The following is a 19,936-nucleotide window of genomic DNA, read 5'->3' as shown; positions in this document are numbered from 1 at the left end:
GAAAATACTAGACCAACCACAGCATCCACCAGTTTGGAGGTAATTTGCACACAGAGAATCAAACAACAGGGAGGCAAATTCAAGATGATGGAGCAATCATTCAATTTTAGTAGGTAGATACCAATTTTTGATTTGGATGTAATTTGGATGAAAATTCACATGTGTATGTATCCTGCATGATTTGTATGTACTAGCAATCTTTTCTATGAAAAACACTTGTGTAACCACATATTGACTATTGAAAATCCTTGCACTTCCTCTTCGGATACTCCTGAATCAGAAAAGTTGATGTACTTTTCTTGTTTTCTTTAGAGCTGACTGCAACTTTCTTTATTGCTACATCTTTCAAACGGGGTTTGGGTACATGTCGTATAATGAGCTCATCAACCAACTTATCAGTTTCTGCTGTGGAAATATCATTCAATCATTATTTTATAAACCGTTATCGACTCAATATATAGGCGATTGAAAAAATAATAATGCATCATGTGATCATATATTGGATATTCTATCATTTTATCTTTGTATTTGAACCAGGTAATCCATCGTACATATGTAAAAACTGAAATCAGTTTTCATCTATACGTCAATGAAGAGAGTATTCTAGAAAGTTATCAGATTTATGTATTTCCGTATATTTCAGATATGGAAGAGGAATAGCAACGAGTTGCTTTCAAATGGGGTACCATAGGAATGACCAGTATGGATGAGCCTAGACCCAACTTCCGGGGCACAATGGGGATCGACGCAATCACGGGCAAAGTTAAACCGCAGAGCCCTCGGTATCTAACTTATACCAAAGTGAGTATTTACGAAACACCCAACATTATTTGCGTTAGGGAGTTTACTGTAAATTCGACTGAAACTGTGAAACCACCTAGTCATGGCCGGATATTTCATAATGACTGTTGGGAATTAATTTTTCAACAATAGTTTATATAAAGTGAGGATATTCATCAAGAACTGTTCAATAGGCGAGTGAAATGAGGACCAATGTCGATTATTCCTTAGATAAACAGAAAAATCATTTGTTATTACTTTGTTTCCATTGTACGAAATATCCGTGATAGTTCCATACCCTATTCTTTATTTCAACTCGACTTTATTCTCGAAATCTCGCTTTCTTCTCAAAATTTCTTAAAAAAACACGTGAAAGAACAATTTTCAAATGCATTACTATAAATTGACAAAATGTTAAAGCTTTCGCGACCGGGGTTTTCTGTGTCACTATTTTTATTCTGGTTTGCAGGCCGCAGATTTTTGGAATGTCTTTCTGATGTTTTGCTGACGCGAGGGCATACCTCCTTCAGAGGTTCATACATTTTGAGGTTATCTCCGATGACTGGGTATTCCTGACTGAAAGCAAAATAGCCAAATGGAATAAATCCATTATTTCGGTTACGGTACATATTTTAACAAAATCCCGAAACACGTCAAATTTAAATTATAATTTGACATACTTCAACGGAAAAATGCTACCCCTACCTTCAACTCCCGTCTAATGACAAGTGCAACCCCCAATTTTTTTAATGGGAAGTATAGGCTTGTGATATATCGCTTGAAAGGTCTCTTCATTCTCTATTATAAAAAGTTATAGCTTTCAAGTTTATTGCAACAATTGAGATAAAATAAATTAAAATCATATGGTTACTGGAATTACATAAAATACACTCAAAAATTATTGCAATATACTCAAAACTTATTTCATCTTGAGGTATTGATAATAAGAAAGTGAGCAAAAACCATAGCAATGTTATTTTTAGATGGTATCCTTTGAAAAACTATAAATAATTTCCGTTGCAACGTTCGTTTAAAACTCCTTGTCAACTTGTTTTGTATGTTACAACATTAGTTATCAGTACTTTATTTTAAGTTTAAAGTTCGTTAACTTCAAGTCTGACAAATGTTCAGATTAACGGAAATGAATAAAATAACAGTTTTACAAATGATTGTTTACGGAGATAAAACCCGGACACAACTGAAAGTAGCTCGCCTATTTCATGAGAAATTTCTTATTTACCGCCCATATCTCAAGGAACAATAAGCAAAATAGAAAAGCAGTTTCGCGAGCTTGGTCATGTGGAGCAAATAAAAAAGCAGCTGCCAATGCAATGGGTGATTAATTGAAATTAGATGTGATGCTTGAGTGTGAGGAAAATCCACATATATCGAGTAGACAGGCATCCACTACATTCAATGTTAGCCATACCTCGATAGTAAACATTGAAAGAAAATAAAATGCATCCCTATAAAATGATACCCGCTCAGGAGCTCGTGGAAGACGATTTTGATAGACGAACTTATTTTTGTGAACAAATGATGAACATGTTGTATAACAATATCATCCAATTAGATGATGTTATGTTTTCTGATGAGTATACTTTATCTCTTGACGGTCATGCTGATCGGCAAAATTGTCGCTACTGGTCAACGGAAAATCCTCAATGGGAGAAGAACTCACGCAATACCCTCAAAAGGTTAATATTTGGGCAGGGATTGTAGGAAACCGTATCATTGGTCCCTTTCTCATGGAGGGCAACTTGAATGGAGATAACTATTTGACCACTTCAAAATGATATCATTCCAAGTTTAGCAACTTTACATCCTGATCCAGGAAACCCTCAAGTTCCAGTGAATACGATATGGTTTCAGCATTGTGGTACATCACCACATTACCAAGTTAATACCTCGGTAATACCTCGATACAATATTTCCCAATCGATGGATAGGGAGGCGAGGATCGATTGAATGGCCAGCGCGATCACCTGATCTTTCATTATTAGATTTATTTTTATGGGGATATGTGATGGGTAATGTTTACAAAACTAAACCTTCAGATTTGAATGACTTAATGATAGTGGGTCTCTTTTGTCTTCATTCGATCTGGGGCTTTGGTGTATCTTCTTGGTAGGTTTCAAAACCGTTTCAATGTTGTGTTTTCCCAAAAGTTTCCCAATTCTGTCTGCGATCCTGGGGTATATGGTGGATTAGCACGTACAACCTCTTGAGCCTCCTCTCCTTTTTTAACCATGAAACTCTTCAGTTTCGTAGCCTTTTTGATCTCGGGTACACTGTATTCACTCGATCCCGAAGTTTTAGTTCTTCCTCTAGATGCTCTGGTTCACATATTTATCGAGCCCGTTCAGTTAGAGTAAAGGTAACTCCGATCTTTTGACTAAGATGGTGGTTTGATAGTGCATGCAGTTACTATCCGTGTGCGTGGGTTTTCGGTACAGTTTGTTGGTTAGTCGAGCACCACATCATTTGATGAGTACATCTAGTGATATCTGCTGGTCCTGTTCAGTCTCCATATTGAACTAGATACCAAGGTGTTGCGACTTCAAGTGGTCTAGGAACAGGTTTATAGCGTTTCTCTCATGTGGTGTCATCCACGTAATGTAGCCACAAGGTCGGTTTTAACTCAAAGCCGTCGATAGACTTCTCTTCAAAACGTTACATGAGAAAGTTGACTATCACTGGAATAAGTGGACTTCCCATCGCCACGCCATCTAATTGCTCATTGAATTTTTTTCTCCATTGAAAGAAACTCCCCATAAGACATGATCTGAAGAGTCCGACGATATCACTAGGAAACAAGTAGACTAGCTCCCTCGAAAAGTCTTTCAGTGGGATGTTGGTAAACAAGGACACAACATTGAAGCTGACAATAATATCAGAGTTACCAAAGCAAAATGACAGCTGATTCATTTATGATATTCATTCGTGAATTATATCAATAATTGGTTGTCTAATCATATTTTTCAACAGTTCCTACATTTTAGTTTTTTGTTGCAGATGTATGCTGTGTCATTACCTATAGTTGTCCTTTGTATGGTGATGGCTTTCGTCCTCATGTTGATATCTTTCTGGGCAGAAGATTACTTTAAGAAAAATGAAGGATATGCGGATTATGTCATGCTCCCTAGTATCGTATATTCCATTATTGTTGCCGTCGTTAATGCTTACTATAGGAAATTGGCAACGTACCTCACAGAATGGGGTGAGTATCAGCGACAGAGCTGTTTTCTCTTATGGGACTATACTAAATTGTCCTGGACTCTTTGTATGAACGAACTACAACGCTAGTCCTGATACATTTGATTCATTTCAACGTGAAATTTCGACTACAGAACACCCCGTGTGGATTTAACAAATCAAATGACTTATCATGCTCAACTCAGTTTTGTAAGCCATCAACTATAATGATATTTTGAACCTTTGAGTCTCTCAAATGTTTGGAATCCTCCAAAATGGCAACTTTTAATATAAAAAATTCATTCATTTCATTATCATGAAAAACATTGATTTTGAATAAAATATGGTGTCAGGTGTGGGGTTAGAACGCACGCCCCACTTCGGGAGCTCATGTTGAAAATTGAAACACTAATTTTGTATTGAATACACTATAACAATGGTCGGCAACAGGCGGACCGAGGTCCGTTTGCGGACCGCTAAAGGTTGAACCTAGGACCGCTAAATATTGTTATTTGTTATATACCAAGTATAAATCTGTCTGTTTAAAATCTGTTTTTCCGTTAATCAGCTGCTGCCCCCATACGAACGACAACTCTCAGAAGTTGAGAAACTTGTGCGAGCTGAGGACTAACGAGGTCTTACCTTTTAACGTGTGATTCCTAACACGATTCCTACACAGATGAGGTATACTATACCTTTATCCATTAAAGTAATATTTTTGAACCACATATAATTGAACTTGGTATGTACTTATTTTTTTCAAGTCGCCTATTCAACCTGTTTTACAAGTACCTAGAACTGATATGGTTTTATTAGTTTCCTATCTACCCTGTGTGTGTGTGTGTGTGTTTGTGTGTGTGTGTGTGTGCGTACTTGCGAAAAAAGCGGACTGTCAGTCGCAGCGCAAACCGCGGAGCAACCATTCTCATTTGTTTTGTGATTTTTCGCGTTTTCATAATATTTTCGTATCTACGCTAAAATGGATCCTAAAAGGCGTAAAGTGTACAGTGAAAATAGGAGGTTTCTGGCAGAATTGACTGAATAATACTGTTTTACGCTGCATGATAGGCCTCAAGCGGTTCCAGTGTGCCTTATAAGCAATACAACTGTCGCTCTTGTTAATAGTGGCAATTTGAAACAACACTACGAAACAACACATCCGCAATTTCACAAAAACTTTTCTCTTGGCAGTGAAAAAAAACTTCAAGCATATCTCAGTTCTTACAAAAAAAAACCTGATTTTACTGATTTGTTGCATGAGCGAGCAAGAAAAATCCACAGAAGCAGCGTTACGTGTATGCTGGACGCTTAACAAACACCAGAAACCATTTTCAGATTTTGAAATGGTGAAGGAGTTGTATGTTGAAGAATTAAAAGATGTCGCTGCATTTCAAAGTATTTCATTATCAGCGAGAAGTAATACACGAAAAACGAAAATTTTAGCTGCTGATATAGATATATAGCTAGTTATCTTAAAATGGTGTCGCTCCCAACTGATGAGGCGCCAGCAATAATTGGTAAAGAAAAAGGTGTAGTAAAGAGAATCAGGGATAAAAACTCAGGTCATCTTATCAGTTCATAATTCGCCAGGAAGCCCTTTCTGGAAAACTTAGTGCTACACTGAAAGGAATGATGGACAGCTTGTTCAATTTTATTAATTTTATGAGATCTCATTCTGCTCTTCAGCACCGACATTTCAAGTAGTTTTTTTCTGAATGTGATTCAGCGCTTCTGACTTACTGCAACACAACAATGTTCTTTGACTAAGTAAATGTCAAATTAGTGAACGTTTCCTACTGATAAAAGAAGTAACCTTCTTGTAAAATTTAGATACGTTGAAATATTTAAATGCGCTCAACACAGAATTACAAGGAAATGGAAAATTAATATATGATTTGATACAAAGCGTGTCTGCTATTCGTCGCAAGCTGGATATCTTTGAAAAAGATATTGTAAGACAAGAATTCATTCATTTTCCGACACTTCTTGAATATAAACAGAACCCTGAAGAGGACATTCTGGCCGATTTCAGGAACGAAGTTGCTACAAGAATCCAAGACTTAGCAGAGATGGGCAAGCAATCCGTTTCGTAAATCGCCATTTGGAGTTGATGTAGCAGCAGAATGGACATCACTTCTAATAGAGATAAATGATTTGCAAGAAGATGCGTCTTTGCAAATGTATAAAACAATATCCACTAAAGAATTTTGGTCCAAACATGTCCCAGAAAAATATGAAAATTGCAAGAAACTAGCTATAAATTTGGCCACTATGTTTAGCTTACAAAGATGAATTTTTAGAAAAACAAATATCGTTCGAGATTAACGAACGCCCACCTAGAAGACACACTTCGAATTTGCTGTTCATTTCGAGAAACAAACTATAAAAAACTGGATCAAGACCGTCAATGTAATTTCTCACATTAATTTTAGGTTTTGTGTTTTATAATTCAGAATTTGATTTGAAACCATAATAATACTTAGGTAGCACTTATCAGTTGTTTTTTCTGGACCTCGTCAAAATTTTCCCACAGAATCCGGACCCCCCTAAGACTACTTGTCGATCCCTGCATTATAAGTGAGTTGGGATGAAATCCGGTTTTTGATTGCGGCAAAATGAGAAAATATGGTAATAACATTTTTTCTTCATCAAACGCGTAACAAACCTCGTAACCATTTTCTTCAAAAACTAATCCTCCTGAAAAACCACATCCGACTGAATGGACTCATAAATAATTCATATTGAAAAGTGGGATGTTTCACATTTCCTCTCTCCCTTAAAAACGCTTCAGTTTATTCAACTTCAAATTCAAACTGCCGCATAATTTATAAAGATCTGAATATTTTACGAATGCTTTTAGAGAATCACCGAACCCAGTCGCAATACGAGAGACATAGGGTGACAAAGCTTGTTCTATTCGAATTCGTCAACAACTTCCTGTCACTCTTCTACATCGCGTTCATCGTCAGAGACATGGACATGCTTAGAAGTCAACTGCAGACAATGCTCATCATAACGCAGGCGATTAATAATTTTCAGGAGACCGTCCAACCTTTGGCAATTAAGTACTATGCCATGAAGGTAAGTGTTGATAGACGATTAGTCCAGTAACTTTAGATATTTAAGGGGCTGAGATCAATTCTGTGCCACACGTTTATATCGTGTGGCACAGACTTATGGTACACCAACTTTTTATCCTTTATTTCTCTAGCGATATTTCTGAAACTTGGAACATTGAATATGCTCACTAGATGGCACTTTTTGAAATATTTGTAAAACGAATTCAACTTCCGGCTTTTCCGGAAATGACAACAACTTTTGATTTTCAAATGGGACATCCTATATATTATCCCAAGAACGGTTAGGGAAGATCATGAGGAATCCAACGATACCAGGTTTGATGGTGTTATCTCTAATGACTACGGAAATATCGTCATTTATTTTATCCATAAGCTCAATGAATGTGAGAGAGAGGGAGTTGGATGGACCCTCCAGAAAAAGTTTCTCTGTCCTACTCATTGAGCTTATGTATGAAATAAATGGCGATATCTCCGTAGTCATTAGAGATAACACCATCAAAACTGGTATCGTTGGATTCCTCATGATCTTTCCTATAACGGTTCTTGTGATAATATATAGGATGTCTCATTTGAAAATCAAAAGTTGTTGTCATTTCCGGAAAAGTCGGAAGTTGAATTTTTTTTACAAATATTTCAAAAAGTGCCGTCTAGTGAGCATACTCAATGTTCCAAGTTTCAGAAATATCTCTAGAGAAATAAAGGAGAAAAAGTAGGTGTACCATAGGTCTGTGTCACACGGTATAGATGACTGAGAAAGTAGGGATTCAAATAATAGAGTGATAATTGAAAATACTTCTGAATACTACTTACTCACATATATATAAAATCGATCGCTTCATATTCTCTGTTTCACTCTCGTCATAAAATTACTTTGTTAATCCTTTTCTGCCGGTCTTCATCGGTATTATTAGATACTCCTTCTTCAACTAGCTCTATTACCTTTTTATCAAATTTTGGAAAATTATTTTTACGCCTGATGGGTTGTTTCAATTTTCCCCAAATCAACTCGATGGGATTGAAAACACAAAAATGGGGGTAGGGGAAGTTTCATTATGGTGTTTCCATACTTTTCAGCAATACTCTCAAGGGCATATACTTTCTCAAATGTTTTTGTTGGTAAAACTTCAAGTAGTTGGTTTTTGGTATAGTTAACTTCAAAATACAAATTGTTATCCATTGAAAAACTTTGTATTTCATCTTTCCTCGAATTTTTATTCTGTACTTTGATGAGCTGTCGGGTTGTCAAGAACTGTTACACTATTCGCATGCAAATTTGGGATCAATGTGTTTTCAAACCATTTCCCAAAAATATTAGCCTCCATGTTCTTATGTTTTTCCACATAATTTCAAAGAATTCGGAACCCATTCTTTACTTCCCCCGCAATGCACAATGATTAGTCGCGATCCTTTGTTTGCAGACATGTTAGGCGTACACATTCTTGAACCATCAGTCCACCCTTTCGTAACTGTGTCGTTCGTGTCATACCAAGTTTTGTCCAAATAGAAAATTTGGCGTTGTTCTTGTCTATATTTAGTTATTTATTCTGAGTATTTGTTACGTAATTCAACTATTCTTTTGCTTTCCATAACTGCTTGACGTTTGTTTATTATTTTGAATATAAATCCTAGTTTCTTCATCCAATTCTGAAGAGTTTTGTCACAGCAGCTCACGGTATGGCCGGAAGTATTCAATTTCTTCCTTATGATTTCAGTTGTAGGAATCTTATTGCTTTTGTAACAGTCATATATTGTTTTTTTCAATGACTTTATTAGATGAACATCTGAAGGTTTTGGTAATCCCGTATCACATCGCGTCTTCATTAGGTTTGTTTTTGACTATTTTACTTACAGTTGAGAAAGGAATTTCAGTCAAATCGGATGTTGCTTGTAACAGTTTGTCTCCCTCGAAACCAAACTTGAGATATAGATTCTTATATACATTGGCACATACTCTCTGTGTGTCAATATGCAAATGCATCCGAATCTTATTCACTGGTATCTCTTTTTCGCATTTTTCACCATCGCTACACAGGAAAAGGTCTGCGTTGTTATGTCACTCATTATTACTAATAGTACTTGTCCAAGGACGCCACATTTTGAACAGATAACAAAAATTCCAAGTAATTATAACTGCTCCAATATCGAATTTCAACATTCAAATCGCGATCAGTTCCTGAACTGAACATTGACGACACAACGGCAATACTCATCCCCACATTCTATTCGTCACCGTAACATGACTTCAAATTCAATTTTATGACTCTTCAGTCAATCAAAAAACTTGGTTAGTATAAATTATCCAATACGAAACGCCAATTCTTCAGTCCACGTGGACTAGTTCGCAGCGGCATCATTTCTATGTATTGGTTATTTTGGCCTTTGAGATGCTGATAGTTTCAAGTATTCACATTAAAAGTTGCTTCGACTATACCTACAAAATGAAAGGTTATTTCAGCACCGAATTCATATTTATTATTCATTCACATGTCTTGTCATAAAAGTTATTTTCACGAGCAGAGATTGAGGGAAGAGCAATGAATGAATAATAGTTATCTTGCCTTCCTGTGAAAATTCATAGTTCATTTTCATTTTATCACTGCTTTGAATGATGCTACAACCTTTGATTCGGAAAAGTTCATAACGGGCTTCCGTAGGAGCTCCCTTGAATGTTATTTCAATTGGTGACTATGGTGGAGAAAAAGTGAGAAATATTGTTACCAAACAAAATGTCATGTCATAATATTGGCACTATTTTCTTCACTTCCACACTCAACTATTTTTCACAAGTCATTAATTCCAGTGCCAAATTTTTATATCTGATCGGAATGGAGAATTTGCTAGCCTTCTGAGTCTCAACAGCAAATCGTGAACTTCAGACAATCGCCTTTGACGTTTCCAGGGAAGTTGTCTGACCAAAAACTCTATATCTGAACCTCAAAAACTTTGGTAACTATCTGTTGAATAGACAAATGTTTACCAGACTTTTCCCTGGCTAGATGTTTCTTGCAATTCTGTTGATTCAACATGTGCTTCTAAAGCGACTACAGAGTTTTTGGTGAGACCTAGACTATTCATAGTTGTGGATGCCGTTCACAAAAAAAACAAGTATATTGTAGTATTCATATTGATTTTTGAATGTTTTGAATTATTTTCAAACCTCACATATCATGAATCCATGAATAGCTTTCATGAAGCTCGGCAGATTCTCAGTTCTTTAAAAGTTTTGTCCGTTTCAATGTCATATATTTTTGTAGTTCTATATCTCCATTTTTGAAAGACTTTTTGTATCAAAATGGAGTATTAGGAAGCCAAAAACTTCCTTTTCCAAAAATTAGTCACTTCTGAAAATATAACCCTTCTAATTCAAATATTTATTATACTGTGTCGTGTATACTGATCGATAGATAATTTTCTACTGTATATTGTTCATTTTTATTTCTAAATTTTACATTTATGCCTCTTTTGCACTGAGCCTCGAAGTGGTCGACCTATAGTAATTCAGGACGAGGATTTGAGGAGCCTGGTATTGAAGTAAAATCATATAAACGGACAAGACTTTTGAAACAACCCGATATTTTGCCAATTGTTCTATTTTCTGCAACTTTAAAGCTGCTTACTCAAGTTAATAGCCATATTTTCCTGAATATCATTGATTATATCTTCAGGTTCAAAACTGGAAATTGAGAATTTTCGATAAACCGTCTAGCATGAAGAAGCCGAAAGTTTTCAAAGAAAATGCTTCAGAAGAAAATAATCCGCTTACTGATGTAAAGATTCCGCAACTTCAGAAGGACGATCCCCGCGTTAAACAAGCCATCGAAGAAGGGGAAATGGAGGCTTATGAAGGGACGTACGATGACTATTTGGAACTATTCATTCAATTTGGATACGTTTTTCTATTCTCGTCAGTCTACCCCATTGCTGCGCTATGGGCGGTATTGAACAACGTTGTTGAAATCAGAGCTGATGCTTTCAAACTTTGTAAGGTGTTCCAGAGGCCTATGAGTAGAAAAGTGAAAGACATCGGTGCTTGGCAGGTGAGTTTTTCTAAGTTCAATAATATTATATTTTTTCAAATACTTCAATCTACTCACCCAGAGTAGAATCCAGTTCAGCTTTCATTTTTCACAAATTCCCCGAAAACTTTCGCTATTGATGGCTTTCAAACAAATACTGAACAACGCAGGGTCTTCAAACTTGAAACATATGCTTCATATATTGTGACATCTATCACCATCTCTAAGCCAGGCCAGGTACTTCTGGAACCACAATCATGTAACGAGCTCAGTCTTTATAACTCACAAAGTACTTAAGCTCAACGCCGTTGCTCCTCATTTACCCTTCATTTTCACACATTCTTATCGAGAGATAGATGTCAAAGAATCAAATATACAACAGTATCTGATGTTTCTGACATATCTAACGGAGTAACACAAGGCTCAGTACTTGACTGCCATTGATATAGAGGGTATTTACTTTATTCGCCGACGACACTACAATATTATGGCGCGATACCAACACAAATGATCAATATAATGCCATTTGCTCTGATATTTCCAAACTTTCAGCTTGGTGTAAGGCAAATGCTTCACCTTTCAATGTCTCAAAAACCAAAGTTTTATCCTTTAATTGCATTCTTGATAATATTCCTCTAGCTTCGAATTCGAATGTGATTGAAAACACGTCACGCAACAAATTTTTGGGTTATTAATTGATAATAAGTTGAAATTTGAGGACCACATACTATCTCTTAACAAAAAACTTTCATCTAGATGTTATGTCATCTATATGCAGTTTGTACTAGTTCTAACGAACTAGTACAAACTGCAGCTAAAACTGTCTATTATTTATTAGTGGAATCACATCTAAGATATGGGATCCTAAGATAAGTGATCAAACTCGACTCGAGTCGATTTTTATTCTGCAGAAAAGGCCATTGAGATTTCTATGTAGAGCCAGGCGGCGAGATTCTTGTAGGCCTTTGTTTGTAGCAAACTGAATTTCATCATTGTATGCTCTATTTATTTTAGAAACAGTTTGTTTAGTGCATAAACATAGAACAGAACTTCCCTCTATTGTCTCTTATTACACCACACGACAGACCCTAAATTCAAGTCTTCCCATACCTAACACTACTTTAATTGAAAATTCTACATTGTATAATGGTCTCAAGATGTATAATCATCTTCCTAGCTACCTGAAATGCGTAGTAAACGGTACTGAATTTTGAAAATCTACAAAGGATTTTCTTATCGAGAGGCCCTATTATAGTTCGCAAGAATTTTATGACGATACCTGTTAATCATATTTTATACACATTTGTTTTTATACATTATTTTTTTAAATTATTTTTGTGTTTGTATGTGTATGTGTGTGTATGTATGTATATATGTGTCTATATGTATGTATGTATATATATGAATATACACATATGTTTTATGTAGATATGTTATTTTGTTATATTTGTTTGTATTGCATTTATATGGTATATAACCAATGTTTTTCAAAAAATGTGATATTCAAAATTTTTATTTTCATTTTTATGATAGGACTCTAGATATTTTTGTCAATCTACTAGCTGATATTCTGATTTCATGCACTTGACTATAAAATGTTCACCAAAGCTTTGTCAATAAGAGTTTTTCTTTGGACAATAAAGCATATTCATTATTATCATTATTATTAAGGAAAAATCCAGATCATGTCGAACGTAAACGTGAATATCTTCCTCAAACATGTTCATACGCCCGAGGAAGCTATTGTATCGTGAAAAACTTGTATCAGTGGTCCATTTTGCACATTTTGGAAAATGATGATGAAAAATGTAGACCTTAGTACCTGGAGCACATCGTTATTTACATTTGTTATTTCTTAAATTATCCATTACAAACTCGTTGATTTGATGAAAATCCATAATGAATCCGAGTCATATTTCACTGAGATATTCTTTCAAAACATTGCACAAAACCACACCGGGTCAGTCACTGTACTATAACTTTCTCGGGCGTGTTTATACTCAGCATGAACAGGTCGAACATAATAGCTTCCTTGGGCGTGTTCATAGAATATGAACACGTCCAACACAATAGCTTCCTTAAGCTTGTTTATACTCAGCATGAAGACGTCTAACACATAGCTTTCTCAGCACACTTAGTATGAACACGCCCAAGACTGTAGCGTCCTTGAGCGTGTTTATACTCTATGAACACGTCTAACACAATAGCTTCCTTAGACGTGTTTATACTCAGCATGATCACGTTTAACACACCAGCTTTTATGAGCGTCTTCATACTTTTTTATGTACATGTCTAACACAATGGCTTAATACTCAGTAATAACACACCAAAGGAAGATATTATGTGTGTATGTGTAGACAAACCATTCATTCTATAATAAAAGATATCAGTGTCACAGCTTTCATCCGAGTTTGTTGGCGTGTGTGCCTCAAGGACAATGCAACTCGTGTTTCACTGTACTATAGCTTCCTTAAGCGTGTTCATACTCTGTAGCTTCCTCACAATAAAGTGGTAACTAGCTTCCTTAGGCGTACAAACACGCCTAAGAAAACAATTGTATTATGAAACACGTGTTGTTATTTTAATATAATGAATTTTCTATGTGATTTTTCGAATCGATTTAATAAAATGTAAAGGAAAATCAGTCGTCTCGTAATACAAGAATCAATGTCACAACTACTTTCCGGTTTGTTTGTCGGTGCTAGAAGATTTTCACTACTGAAATTTCGTCTGCCTTTTCGGTAGACATTATCACATACTAAAAGTAGTATGTACTAGAATATTCGAAGGGGAATGATACCCTGATAAACTTCAGATAAAATATGGAATAAATTCAGTGTTGGCTCAGACAAATTTATTTGAACTACAACTAGGTTGGTTTCAAATTGTACCACCTCAAAGCAGTGGTGCAGCAACAGCTGGTCGGGCGAAGTACGGCGAAGCTACGTATGGCGAAGCTACATAAGGGGAAGCCGCATAGGGGGACGCAACGTACGGAGAAGCAACATAGGGTGATGCCACATAAGGAGCAGCGATATATGGCGAAGCTACCGCTGGTACAGGTGCCACCAAAGGACTTCGCACAGCCGCAACAGGTGCCACAAGAGCGTTGAAGTTCTGCGCTACTACTTGGGAACTCTGGGCCGTTACGACCGCGGGAGCCACAGCTGGAGCAACTACCAGAGGGTCAGCGGACGCAGCAGCTTCTGGTTTGGGGTCTGCGAACACTGCAGCAGTCAGAGCCAAAAGTGTAATCTGAAAAAAATTGACAATTCGTTAAATCCCTGCAAACATTGACGAAGATATCTTCAAAAATACATTATGGTGTTATGGAGGTGACAATAGGTCAGTGTAAAAACTTGAAGCAAAGTGAGGTACAGGTTTGGATGAGTGTAGACAATCACATGGTTCAGATAGTCTTACATAAAGGACTTATTTCAATTCCAATGAAAAACATAATCGTTATCGAGTGCTTTGCAACACGGTTGTTCACAATGTACTGTGTAAACTAGAGATTCAATAGTTTTGAAATTGTCTCTGTATAGGAACCACTGCTGCAGAAACTGTTAGGGATTTATTTCCGTGCTCTTTTCTATCTATAGATTTGAACTAGTGAATTTTAATATTCACAGATGACTCATTAGGAATGAATTATGCAATATGCTTCAAAATGGCTATCGTCAAGCAGAATCTATAGAGTTTGACTGGAAAGTTGATCAACCAAGGCTGATTTGAAATCCTATTAGGTGATTGAGTACATTGTTATCGGTGTGAAGTTATCAGATTTGTATAATGTCAACAAAACTGTAATTATTCGCAAATAGCAGTGGCGGATCCAACCAGAGGGTGCCTTCTCGCTTGTTTAATTATGAGGAACTAGAATGGAGCCTGAGCCAGTCCTAGACTCTTTCCCATTAACAAAGTGCAACCGATAACCAGATTCCTGTGTGAGTCCACTTGACTTCAAGCGGAAATTTATGCTATTGATATGTGTTCGGAAAGATCCTCATACATAAGTCAATAAAAATATTCTTGGACAGTCAAGCGGCGTTGGAAGCTCTTGGCTCCTACCGAGCACCGTCTAAATTGGTAGCAAACTGCCAAAAACCACTCTCCTCAATAGGAAGACTCAAGAGATTGTTTCTGGTCTGGATTCCTAGCCATACTGGCCTGGAAGGCAATGAGGCTGCTGACTTCCTTGCAAAGGAGGGTGCTGCAAGCAGCTTCATCAGATCAGAACCTGTCATTGGCATCGCTTTATGCTTCGCCAAACAAATATTGAACACCTTGATGGCAAGATTTATGGACTTCTGGCAGAATCTTCCAGGATTGGCTCACTCCAAGGCGTTTATTCACCCTTCGAAGCTTGATACCAGTTGTTGGAATACAGTAGGGATGAACTACGATGTCTAACAGGCCTTCTTACAGGCCACTGTCATTTGAATCATCATATGCAGAGACTCGCAATGTCGGAAGACAATGTGTGTCGCCTCTGTTTGGAAAATGATGAAACAGCAGAGCACATACTTTGTGCCTGCCCCGCTGGGGACCAAATCAGGTTTTTAGAGTTCGGCAGAGTCGTACTCTGACCGGAAAGACCACTCAGCATACAAACTTATCGGCTTCGTTAAGAAGCTGAGTTTATTTGGTCTAGTGTGAATAGGTGTGAGCCACAATAAACCCTTGCAGATTGCGGTGGAGAGTCGAATAGACCCACTCACTTTGGACCTAACCCAACCTAACTTCTTATTCAAATAGAAAAACTCTCACTAACTTGAAATATTATTTTCAGTCACTAATTATCACATTCAAATTGCAAATGTCCTGCTAAGAAAGAGGCCGGCTATGATTTCACGCGATGCCAACGCCAACAGGACACCTCCCTTCACTACCCGTTTGCTCGACTGGAAAAATTTACTGAGCGGCCGTCGCCGTCGTAGAGGGAAGATCGTTACCAGCTTTCGCTCATCTCTTTCCTGTGTTGTTTAATGATCCGATTTAGATCTAGTGTACTTCACTCACACCTAACTACACCAGTAAACACGAGTGCTCGACAAACTCACCGGATTTGCCCCTCTGTATGTTCCCTGGGACATTGATGTAGCAATGGATAATGTCATAGATCGGTTCGTTGAATCAAAGAACAAAGAGTTGAGTTTATATTGTAGTATGAGTGTATATAAACTCAGATATAACTTTTTTGAGTCCTTTTTCATGACATACTCTTAAAATCACAATAATTTAGTTCAGTTGGAGACATTTGTGTAAGTGATCAAGTGTGAAAGCTATTTTCCGGTTTTTTTGGCTATGGTTTTGTGTAAGTGTTTAGCCTACAAACACAGATTCATTCCATGAAATAAACAGAATATCTAACGCTAAGTACAGTAAACGATTTTATCTTGAACCCTGAACATGTTCGATAAACAGCTTAATTTCCAATTAATAATAGCAAACATTTCATCTCAAGTACGCTCCTCTTCTCAAATAGTGCCTAGATTCGCTGCTGGAAAATAGCACAACCCTCTTTTTTCAATAGTGCCCTATTTTTGCCTTTTTGAAGTACGCCTCAGCGTTTTCAAATCCAACTTTGAAGGTACTATGGCAAGATTAACTAACAACTAACAATAAATAAATAAAAAATAAATATTACCAACAAATGTTTCAAAACATTTCCAACTATTCAACATTTTTAGTTTTTACCATTGAATATGAGAGGAAAACCTTATTCAGTTTTTGAAATCTAATCGTGAATCCTGTTGAGCGTATTTGAGAAAATATTCTTTGAATCCTGAACATCAGATGATTTTTTCAAAATTTTACAAACTGATTCGTCAGTTACCCATTCACCGAGAATTATCATTAACGAAGATATACGGGGCTGCTGAAAAAGTAAGGTGAATGTTCAAATTTCGCCGACTACGTATCTCTCTGTATCTGTAGAGTAGGGAGGGTGATTGTAAACCCACAGCACTTAGGCCACATGTGACTCATTTTACATCCTCCCTAGGAGTTGTCCTCCTAGGTCATCGTCCATCCTGTCCTTTCCAGGAAGGTGGACAGGTCACTAGGAGACATCTCCTTTATATCGGCAGGTGTAGGCCAAGACTCGCCGAACACACACTCTCTCATTGACGATAACTCCGGGCACTCGCATAGAACATTCCTGGCAGTCTCATATTCCTGTTCACACATCCTGCATAGAGGTGTGTCCTCTAGCCCCATATTATGGAGGTGTTTCCTTAGTTGACAGTGGCTAGTCAGAAATACTACTGTCAAGCATAGATTTTTCCTGGTCATCGCCAGATATTTTTTCGGCGCCAACTTTTCAGGGTCGCCCAGGGTGATCCTGTCAAGATTGCATCCTTTGATTCCATCCCATCTCTTTAGGGATTTAGCATGGGTGTAACATTTGGCTAGTTCCGTAATTGTCTAAGTCATTAGGCCGTAGGTGTCACTGGGTCCTGAAATTCTTAGTCCAGCCGCTTCCTTGGCTAAAGAGTCGGCAATACGATTATCTTTACTTCTATCGTGCGCTTTATTTCACCTCAGGATAATGTTATTATCTACCGAGGCTTTGGCTAAATCTTGGTGGCACTCTAGTACTAGCCCTGAGGTAACACGTTGTCTGTACAAGGCTAATAGGGCTCGTCTTTGACTTCGGAGTAACTTCTTCCGTATTCCAATAAAAGAAAATCACTTTCACAACTATTCAGTTGTTGCGAACTTAGACTTCGACGTCAACCTTCGAATAAGAAATCACTTTCCGTCTTTTTCTGCAGCTTCACCGCGAACAGGCAACTAGCAGAAACACGAGCTCGAAAACAAAACATTCGTAATTCAACGCGAACGTGCAAAATTAAACCCAGAATGCTTCTGTTTCACCTCAGAGAAATGTAAACAGCAGTTTTGCAGTAACAATGAGTACTACAATGATTTACATTTTCATTGCAATAAAATCATTTATCATTATCGAAATGTAAGTCAGTGAAATTACATATTTTGATCCTCTACTCTTCATTGTGAAATCAACTCACTATATGTTCATTTTTTTCATTTATTTATGTTGATACACTTGCTTCGAACATATGTTCACATTTGCAGCTGTTTATTATGTTCAGTTTCTTGGTGAGAGGCATAACAGTTAAAAGCGTTTTGCGTGTTCGACGATTTTCTGCTGTCGATAAAAATGGATTGGAAAATTTGCATCCAATTCTGTGTAAATATGTAATTAAATGCTCAATAACACTTGAGATGTTGACAGTGGCATACGGTGATTGTACTCTGAGTCAGAAAAATGTTCAAAGTGGTTCAAGCGTTTCACAGGTCGAGAAGATGTAAATGACGACGATCGCCCTGTACGCTCCAGCACATCAACAACCGATGAAAATGCTGAGAAAGTGAAAAAAATTGTTATGGAGAATCCTCGAATCACTATTAGAGAAGTTCTTGAGGATGTTGGCATATCGTTGAATCATGCCATGCCATTTTTTCGGAAATGTTGGGCATGAAGCGTGTGGCAGCACAGTTCGTTTTAAAATTGCTGAACTTTAACCAAAAAAGCCATCGCATGATCATCCCTCAGGAATTGTTGGATAACGTCAATGGTGATCCAGATTTGCTTAAAAGGATCATGACTGGTAGCGAATCATGGATGTATGGTTACGACATCGATACCAAAGACCAATCGTTCCAACGGAAGAGCCCGGGAGAGCCAAGACCAATAAAAGCACGCCAAGTTTGATCAAATGTCGTAGTGCATCAGGAGGTTTTGCCACATGTTCGCACGATCAATAAGGAGTATTATCTATTGCTATGCGCCGCATGTGAGAAGCAATACGAAGAAATAGTCAGGCACTGTGGAAAAATAATTCATGGGGCTTGCATCACGATAATACACCTGCTCACTTGTCATTGATTGTTCGTAATTTTTTTGACAACAACAACACCGTAACCATGCCTCAGCCACCATATTCACCAGATTTGCCGCCCTGCGACTTCTTCCTGTTCCCAAGACGGCGTTTTGCGACGATTGAGGAGGACTACAATGAAGAGGACCCAATAGAAATTGATGAATAAATAAATGTTTTTTGACAAAAATAAAATTGGATTTTTTAACAGACCCCGTATATCATTCAAGTTCAGTTCAGTTTACTTTCAAATGAGTTTTGTTGAATTTTCTGCATCCCTAGCAAAAACTATTTCATCCAAAACTATTTCAGTGAAAAGTATTATGCTATAGATACTTTATTAGCTTATCTGCCATTTTTATTCATGGATTTGAATCTCCAGTGCATTCTCTACTAAGCTATAACTCACAAAAATATTTTTCTTGACATTAAAAGCATCGGACGAGCCGACTCAGCTATACATAAATATAAAACAAAGAACTAATACTCACAATTCTGATCATGGTGGTTGGTTTGTTTGTTACTACGATTCACAATGTTCTTATGTCTGATAAGGGGCACTTATATATAAAAATTCCCACCTTCCTTGCGTCGAAATCTCCCTTGAATCATCATCATATGTGGTCATATACCCACGAAATAATGATTTATATGCGAAGAAGCGCTTAACAAACTTACCCAACGTACAGAGACATTGAAGCATCCTAAATCGAATCACGAATCGATGTTATATAATTGCTACGTATTGATTGAAATTGCTTCAACAATTGGTCGATTTCATTAGAACAAGTACACAGTTCTAAATTCGAAGAATTTTCGCACATTACGATACTAAATCGGAGATTTGGAAGTACATTTTGCATTAGGGTTTCCTGCTTGCTGAGCTCGCTAAGTATACTTAGGTTGCTAAGAATAGAAATTATAAATTCTTCGTCCCGTTGCTTGATGGACATTGATA

The 19,936-nt window shown here is 37.1% G+C and overlaps 2 protein-coding genes and 1 long non-coding RNA gene across 3 annotated transcripts in view; 1 reads left to right on the top strand and 2 right to left on the bottom strand.

The window, feature by feature from the left end:
• Positions 1-19,936, bottom strand: part of LOC141482157 (uncharacterized) — a 252,166-nt gene that overhangs the window by 56,925 nt on the left and 175,305 nt on the right. The window lies entirely within an intron of this gene.
• Axs (Abnormal X segregation) overlaps positions 1-19,936 on the top strand; it is a 129,622-nt gene that overhangs the window by 90,509 nt on the left and 19,177 nt on the right. Inside the window, 5 exon segments of the mRNA XM_074174931.1 lie at positions 644-665; positions 668-801; positions 3,796-4,000; positions 6,836-7,056; positions 10,721-11,092. Coding sequence (XP_074031032.1) covers positions 644-665; positions 668-801; positions 3,796-4,000; positions 6,836-7,056; positions 10,721-11,092 — 954 coding nt within the window.
• Positions 13,911-19,626, bottom strand: LOC111514090 (uncharacterized). The gene is made up of 2 exons (XM_023170327.2): positions 19,470-19,626; positions 13,911-14,326 (listed from the first exon to the last, which is right to left on the bottom strand). Exons 1-2 carry the CDS (start codon positions 19,479-19,481, stop codon positions 13,967-13,969), a joined length of 372 nt encoding a protein of 123 aa, XP_023026095.2. The 5' UTR covers positions 19,482-19,626; the 3' UTR covers positions 13,911-13,966.

Source organism: Leptinotarsa decemlineata, unplaced genomic scaffold (genome assembly GCF_025532065.1).
Source record: "Leptinotarsa decemlineata unplaced genomic scaffold, Ldec_3_MD MMD2_tig00000882_RagTag_RagTag, whole genome shotgun sequence".
Lineage (NCBI taxonomy): Eukaryota > Metazoa > Arthropoda > Insecta > Coleoptera > Chrysomelidae > Leptinotarsa > Leptinotarsa decemlineata.
Note: the sequence above shows the minus strand (reverse complement) of the source record. Positions and strands in the feature narration are given on the sequence as shown.